The sequence below is a fragment of the Talpa occidentalis genome, unplaced genomic scaffold, assembly GCF_014898055.3.
Source record: "Talpa occidentalis isolate TD23 unplaced genomic scaffold, MPIMG_talOcc4v2.1 talOcc4.3, whole genome shotgun sequence".
Classification (NCBI taxonomy): domain Eukaryota; kingdom Metazoa; phylum Chordata; class Mammalia; order Eulipotyphla; family Talpidae; genus Talpa; species Talpa occidentalis.
In genome coordinates this window covers 36,036,104-36,043,543 of record NW_023603184.1, presented here as the reverse complement: position 1 = coordinate 36,043,543, position 7,440 = coordinate 36,036,104, and the positions used below count along the sequence as shown (strand labels likewise).

The 7,440-nt window shown below is 41.3% G+C and overlaps 1 protein-coding gene across 1 annotated transcript; it reads left to right on the top strand.

Moving 5' to 3' along the window:
• The first annotated feature begins 4,312 nt into the window (after nucleotides 1-4,312).
• Nucleotides 4,313-5,251, top strand: LOC119254639 (olfactory receptor 51I2). The gene has a single exon (XM_037521740.1). It carries the CDS (start codon nucleotides 4,313-4,315, stop codon nucleotides 5,249-5,251), a length of 939 nt encoding a protein of 312 aa, XP_037377637.1.
• The last annotated feature ends 2,189 nt before the right edge of the window (nucleotides 5,252-7,440 follow it).

Genomic DNA, 7,440 nt, shown 5'->3' with positions numbered 1-7,440 from the left:
TATCAAAAAGAGCAAAGATCTTGAATTCAGTCATTCAACAAATGTTTACTGAGCTCCCACAAGGCATCTTATCTATGTTTTTGAAAATATAGATACAACTGTTAACAAAATAGTCAAGGTGCATTCTGCCATATTTCTATTTTAGTGGGGATGATAGACAACAAACAGGCATAACTAAATTAAAGCGTTCTATATATTGATTGACAGAGGAAGTTTCACAGTGACTTGGGTAATAATGAATTCGGTTTTTTTGTTTTGTTTTGTTTTGTTTTTGCTTTCCCAGTGTGATGATGGATATAAGGCACAACTTGAACTAAAAAACCACTTCTACTACAGCTATTGCTATCGAAAAAGATAAAGAGGGGTACATGGAAGAGAATGTGGAGAAAAGAAGGAAGGAAAGAGATAGATAGGGTTGGAAAATAAAAGACGAGAAAATGAGGTGAAGCCAGGGGAAGTCCAGAAAGTGCTAAGTTTCCCACTCCACGCCTCCTTCCCCACGCCCAAGAAAAAGGGATGAAGAGGTACACCCCACTTTACCACAGTCAAACTCAAGGGACCTTAAGATTCTCATAAGGAGACATAAACATATGTCCCCTGAAATTTGACTGGAAAAAAAAAACCACCACGACAAACTGGTATTCATTCCTGGAAATCTAACTGATAGATGAACGTGAGCTTGCTGCTCTGATAGCAGAATTGAATGAGAAACTATTACCATTTGGGGGCAGAGTGTTTGTTGCAATGGAGGACAGCTAACCATTACCTGGGTAAGTAATAATTTAACTACTCCCCAGAGGATGTTTCATTGTCTGAATGTGTCCAGAAATCTTAGGCACCTGAGTTTTCTTCCACAGGTAAAAGAAGATTTAACTCCATTCAATGTATTTTTAAAAGGGAAAGGAAAAGTAAAAATTTATTTTCTTCATACACCTTATCTCTTGGATTTGTTCAACCTATTACATAACCCTGGAACCTCTTAGGATTGATGAGATCCTCTCCCGCAGCGTCTGTCGATCCACTATGAGATGGTGTCTTGGACAGAGAATTGGTCTGGAAGATTGCCAAGGTCTTTCTCAGCTAAAAGAGCACATGATTTAGTCTCTGTATTCATTAAGAACTTCAAGAGACTAATGTCTCCCTGGTGAATTTTCAGACACAAAGTCATCTCTCCAAGCCCTCTCTCCTGGGGCTTGGAGCAAGATACAAAAGTAGCAGCCGTGGCTTCACATTAGCAGATAGGAGAAAAGGATGTCCTATTCTGTGGGTGTCTCATCTGTCTTCTGGTGAGTTCTGAAACACTGTCGGGGTCGTTAGGCTGAGTCTCTGTAAGCCACACTCGAGAAAGAGTTAAAGTGGAAAAGGCGTAGGGGGGCATGAAGAGGGAGAAGCTGGGTGGAGGTTATTAAGAAGCAGAATCTTAGTAGGGTGAGCAGAGCAAGTGAAAAGTGCCTGAACTTGGGGCTCTTGTTCTGGTGCTGCCACTCTCTGACGGTGTGATTCGTGTGGTTCCCTGTACTTCTCCAGATAGCCTGCTTTCTGGGGTCACTGTGCTGGGGTAATGGTTCCAAGACCCATCAATAGAACTTAGGAAGAAAGAGTCAGCTATCCAGGAGCAAAGTGATCACAACCTAGTCCATGTTTCAAACTAACAGCTAAGCTGTACATGGTCTCACTTTGCTCTCATTTTCTGAATTCTGAAATAGAATATCTAAAAATCCCCCAGAAGATTAAAAGTAGAAAAAATCAAATAGTCATCAACTTTAGATGAACATTTAAAGTGAAACATTTGAAATCAGTTATAATCTATGACTTAGGTAAACAACTATGGTCTTTAGATGAGCCGCTCCATAAACCCCGCCAGCCCCATCCCTACCTTATTTTTGTCTTTTTTCAAGATGCTAGCAAACCTTCATAAGCATTTTTTCAGAAATTTAAAAGTAAATTAAAAGAATGTCAGAGCTATAAAGTGTCTTAAAATGTCCTTAAGGAAATAGTTATAAAGAGGATCCTGGGGTCTAAAAAGGAAAAAAAAAATTCCCCAAGCTCACACAGTCCCCAAATGCCATAACCAGGGTATAATCTTAAAACTCTTGACCCTTGACAGCTCTTGACAGGAGCTGTTATTTCCCTACACAGGCCTGGTCTATGACTTCAGTTACAAGTTCTTGGTTCCAGAAGCAGAAGAAATTGAGTCCTGCTTTGAAGGCAAGTACTTTTTGCATCATTTCGGTCACATGAATCTCACATTTTGTTCAGGAGTACCTGAGAAATCTCTGTTCAGATCTGTGTCTCTCTATCTTCCTTTTTAATTTCTTCCCCAATGCCCTAATGGTGGCTGATAGACCTCAGAAAGATTTTGGAGAGTCTTACAAATACTTCTTTGAATTGAGGTTTATCACCTGCTAGTCATATTGCCTATGTCCTGTGCAGATCCTGCTTCACTGGAGCTTGTTTTCTCCCCTTTTCCTTTCTGTCCCCTTGAACTTAGCTCACTTTTTTGCTGTTTTTGTGCTTTTTATGGTTTGGGGATTTTTTGTTTTTTTTCCTGATTGCCTTCAGTAAGTCTCTATAAAGAATGAGAATTTTAGTCAGGGGAGAGAAACAAAAATTGAATAAAGTTGGTGAGTACTAGGACCAAGAAGTTACAGTTCAGGAGGGGAGACAGGATTGCCCAGACTGAGCTCTAAGGCCAGAGATGTAACCAGTCACACAGGGAAGCCACTGACTTTCTGGGAAACAAGATGTGATAGATAGATAGATAGATAGATAGATAGATAGATAGATAGATAGATAGATAGATAGATAGATACATACATACATACATACATACATACATACATACATACATACACACACACATACATAGATGATACATAGATAGATACATGGGTAATGCAGGATTGTTTCCCAGAGTGTTAGTGCTGCATTACTTGCCATTACAGCACCACTGAGCTCTTCAGCTCCCAAGTCCCCTTGCTCCTTCATTCCCATCAGAAAGTGCTCTGATGTTCTGGCCTTGCTCTGTCAGAAGAGGAGAGGAAGGAAAAGGGAATGCAGTGGTATGTATTTCTGGAGCTCCTCTTTGAAACCTGAAACACCATTTCCAGGTGAAAAGCCTTATAGCTTTCCCTGCTTCATCCATCATGAGGGGATGAACACAAAAGCATCTCAAAATGATAGAATAAACAACATGACCACCCTCACAGGGAATGAGTTTAAGGTTGGCCTCCAGGAATTGAGTAATTTATAAATGTCACTACAACAAAAACTCTGAGTAAATAGAATGCATAAGGTAGAAAGAGTGGGCTAATAGCAGTGGGCAAATGGGAGTCTATAAAGCATGTCTGTGGGAAGGACATGTGAATATACAAATGCTCTTCTACGTAATGCATATATAAATGTTTGCACACATGCAAGACATTGTGGATGGAGAGTATGAGCTTGAGAAAACATGCTTTTTGCAGCAATTCTGACAATGAAAGGTTGATGTCTGGAGGCTGGCAATTTCCTCCACATCCCTCTGCCCTTTCTTCACCCTGAACAACCGCACATGGTAAATCAAACCAGTCCTAGGGAAGCCACTCATTCATCAGTGAGACCACTGATTTCCATTTTCAAGTAAATATTTAAATTTCCAAGAGCTATTAATAGCTCAAACTCCCAGGGTGCTTTTATAATAACTAGTTATGATTGTACTTAACCTGTTTCCATCCAGTGATGCTTCTAAAACACATTAAAATGGTGTATAATATAGTTTAAATATTTTCTTTGTAACCAATTGCTATTTTTTAATTTATTTTTACATCATTGTTCATTTTTAAACAATATTTGCTTCCCCCACCCCCTCAGGTGTAGTCCCCATAGAGTTTCCTTCCCCAGTGCACCTGTGCACCGTCACCTCAGTCCCCTGTGCTCCTCCGTCCCTCCCTCTGATCCTTCTCCCTCCCCCTCCTCTGCAGGATGCCTCTAATTTATAATTGTCTGTTTTCGTTTTGTTACATTTTGTGTTGTTATTAAAAATAATAATAACAATTCCAATTGTTATTTTTGACATAGTTATCAATGTCTTCCTTCTTCCATAAAACAGAGGGAAATATTAGCCCTGCCCATGGCCTGATGATCATAAAATATGAAGAAAAGAAATTTACCTGCATTTTCCCCAAACCAGTGATTTCATGAATGTATCAGTTTCCAATCGGCTAGACTGGTTAGACACAGTTTCCCACTGTCTCTTACTCCTTGGTTTCTTGCTCACTCGTTTCTAAGTCAGAAGGCCTGATCCTGAAACTTGTCCTGGTTTCCTCCTGCCATGGGATTGTTCAATGTCACCCGCCCTGCTTCCTTTCTCCTAACTGGAATCCCTGGGCTGGAGAGTTTTCATTCCTGGCTGGCGGGGCCCCTCTGTGTGATGTATGCTGTGGCCCTCGGGGGCAACACGGTGATCCTGCAGGCCGTGCGCCTGGAGCCCAACCTCCATCAACCCATGTACTACTTCCTATCTATGCTGTCCTTCAGTGACGTGGCCATGTCCCTGGCCACTCTACCTACCGTGCTCAGAACCTTCTGCCTCAATGCCCGCAGCATTGCTTTCGATGCCTGCCTAGTGCAAATGTTTCTCATTCATTCCTTCTCCATGATGGAATCAGGTATCCTGCTGGCCATGAGCTTTGACCGCTACGTGGCCATTTGTGACCCTCTGCACTATGCTACCGTGCTTACGAATGGTGTCATTGCGGGGATGGGTTTGGCTGTGACTGCTCGGAGCTTCGTCACCCTCTTCCCCCTTCCCTTCCTCATTAAGAGGCTGCCTATCTGCAAATCCAATGTTCTTTCTCACTCCTACTGCCTCCACCCTGATATGATGAAGCTGGCCTGCGCCGATATCACCATCAACAGCATCTACGGCCTCTTCGTTCTCGTGTCCACCTTTGGCATGGATCTCATTTTCATTTTTCTCTCCTACGTGCTCATCCTGCGCTCTGTCATGGCCATTGCATCCCGGGAGGAACGCCACAAAGCTCTCAACACGTGTGTGTCACACATCCTGGCTGTGCTTGCATTCTATGTGCCAATGATCGGGGTCTCCGCAGTGCACCGCTTTGGGAAGCACGCGCCACGCTACGTCCATGTTCTCATGTCCAATATTTACCTCTTTGTACCCCCGGTACTTAACCCTCTCATTTACAGCGCCAAGACCAAGGAGATCCGCCGAGCCATTGTGCGCATGTTTCGCCGCATCAAAACGTGATCTGCACGTTTGGCTTTAAGATCAAATGTTGATGGTAGTCAGGGGTTGCTATCCATAGCATCCTCGTCATGGTCATCACATCACATCAAGAATAAGCAGGCATGTGTAAGGAAAAGATCATGGGATGGAGCAGTAAAATCGGGCAACCCAAAGCAAATTAATGGGACATTCAGAAAACGTCAATGGCATTGTTAGACATATAAATATTGGATTAATTATCAGACAACTTAACAGGAAATTCATGCTGGGAATCATTTTACTGCAATAATAAATATTATGAGCACAATAATACATTGAATCCTACAAGTGTAAGGTTCTGTTTTAAATTATTTATGTGCATTACTGCACTTACTCTTCATTAATTCTATGTGGTGTACAGAATTAATTGTTCTGGTAACACAGATAATACATGATAAAGATGAGATTCAATACTAGTCCATCTCTAGTATTTATATAAAGCCACTACAGGGGCCTCCCTGGTGGCACAAGGGGTTAAGCACCACACTATGAAGCAATCTGCAGCCTCTTCAGCAAGAGTTTGATCACGGCCAGCCAGGGAGCAACCCACATGGTGCAGCAGACCTCTCCTGACTCGCCCACTGCTCCCCTCAGCAGTGTACTTCCATCAGTCTGCCTGTTCTGTTCCCCACTGTGTCTCTGGTGAGTCCTCTCACCCCCAGCCCCACATCTCTGGCCTGTACCCCAGGTCTTGTATGTAAAAATAAATAAATCTTTTTTTTAAAAAGCCACTACAAACTCTTGGTCTCAGTTTAATTGGTATCATTATTAACATTGCCACTGTATCCTTACTTTCCATTTCCAAATATTCATCAGTTGTTCTAACTTTCACAAAGTGATCGTTGATGTATTGTCAGAATTTGCCATAAGGTGTATGAAAAAATATGATGCAAAAACTCATAGATGTTGTTATTTAGAAGAAACTCCAGATTCCCCTCTGCTTCCCTCATCTGCCTTCCACTCAGCCCTTCCCCAAGGAAAGCTATATTCAATATATAAATCACTTTTTTTCTTTTTACATTGTGCTAAATGCATGATTTCTCTTTCTCCTTCTTGGGATTTTAATGTCCTTCCACATAATGACATGATCAGCATTATCACATATTACGTCTTTCTAGGCAAAGTACAGTATTTATGATTTAAACTCTAGAAAAATAATTTTTTTCAAGCCTTCTTCTATATTGATTTTTTTGGCATATGCTCTACTTAATACCAAAGTGGTGATACAGTAACAAATTCTTTGGCCTGTCAGTACTCCAGTGCTCTCAGACTGAGTTTGGGTTTATTTCTAATTTAAAATAAAGGTGTTGTCATATAGAGTCTCACCCAACTCAATGAGGAAATTGGACTAAACTTCACAGCAGCAGATCATGCAGTTATCCAGAGATTTTCTCCCTTTGTACAAAACTCTATTGAAGAAATATCCTGAAATGTCAAGTGCCAGAGAGAGGAAACTGTTTCTAAATTGAGATATTATAAGTGTTTGGAATCCAGGTTTCCAAAAATGTCTATAAGTACACATTAATATATGTGTTCTTGTCCACTATTAATTATTTTTATGAGCATGATTGGATAACAGAAAATATTGGGGTAGTTTTCTAGACTCAGAATATGTCTGAATGGTCAATTTAAATAATAATCTTTCTGATTCATATAGGAAGCTCTATTTTGCAACATTTAAGTAATAATGACAATAATATAATACCTTGAAAGCCTTAATTAATATATAGATGAAGATAATGAGCATATAAACATATATGTTGTTCATATTCATATAAACAAATACGCAAAGGCAAGAGTGAGAGAAGCCGTTATATAAAAGTTAAGAAAACACTTTGTCCTTAGACCTAACGTTGAAATCCAGTGGTGTCACAGGAGAAACACCAGGAAGCAGGAGAATGATCCTTCTAAAAGAGCCTCTGGCTTCTCTCTATGTCCTCCTTTCTTTTCCATCGGTAATTAGAAATGCTGCTTGTTTATCATGGAGAGGGCACAGCACTTTTAGATGTCTTTTATGTGGTAGGAGCCCTAAGAAAAAGTTAAGTTCAGGGCCTCCCCGGTGGCGCAGTGGTTGAGCGCTGGGTTGCGAAGCTGCCCGCGGCCTCTGCAGCGCCGGTTCGATCCCCGGCTGCTCCCCGGCCACCGGAGCCCACATGGCGCGCAGACCTCTC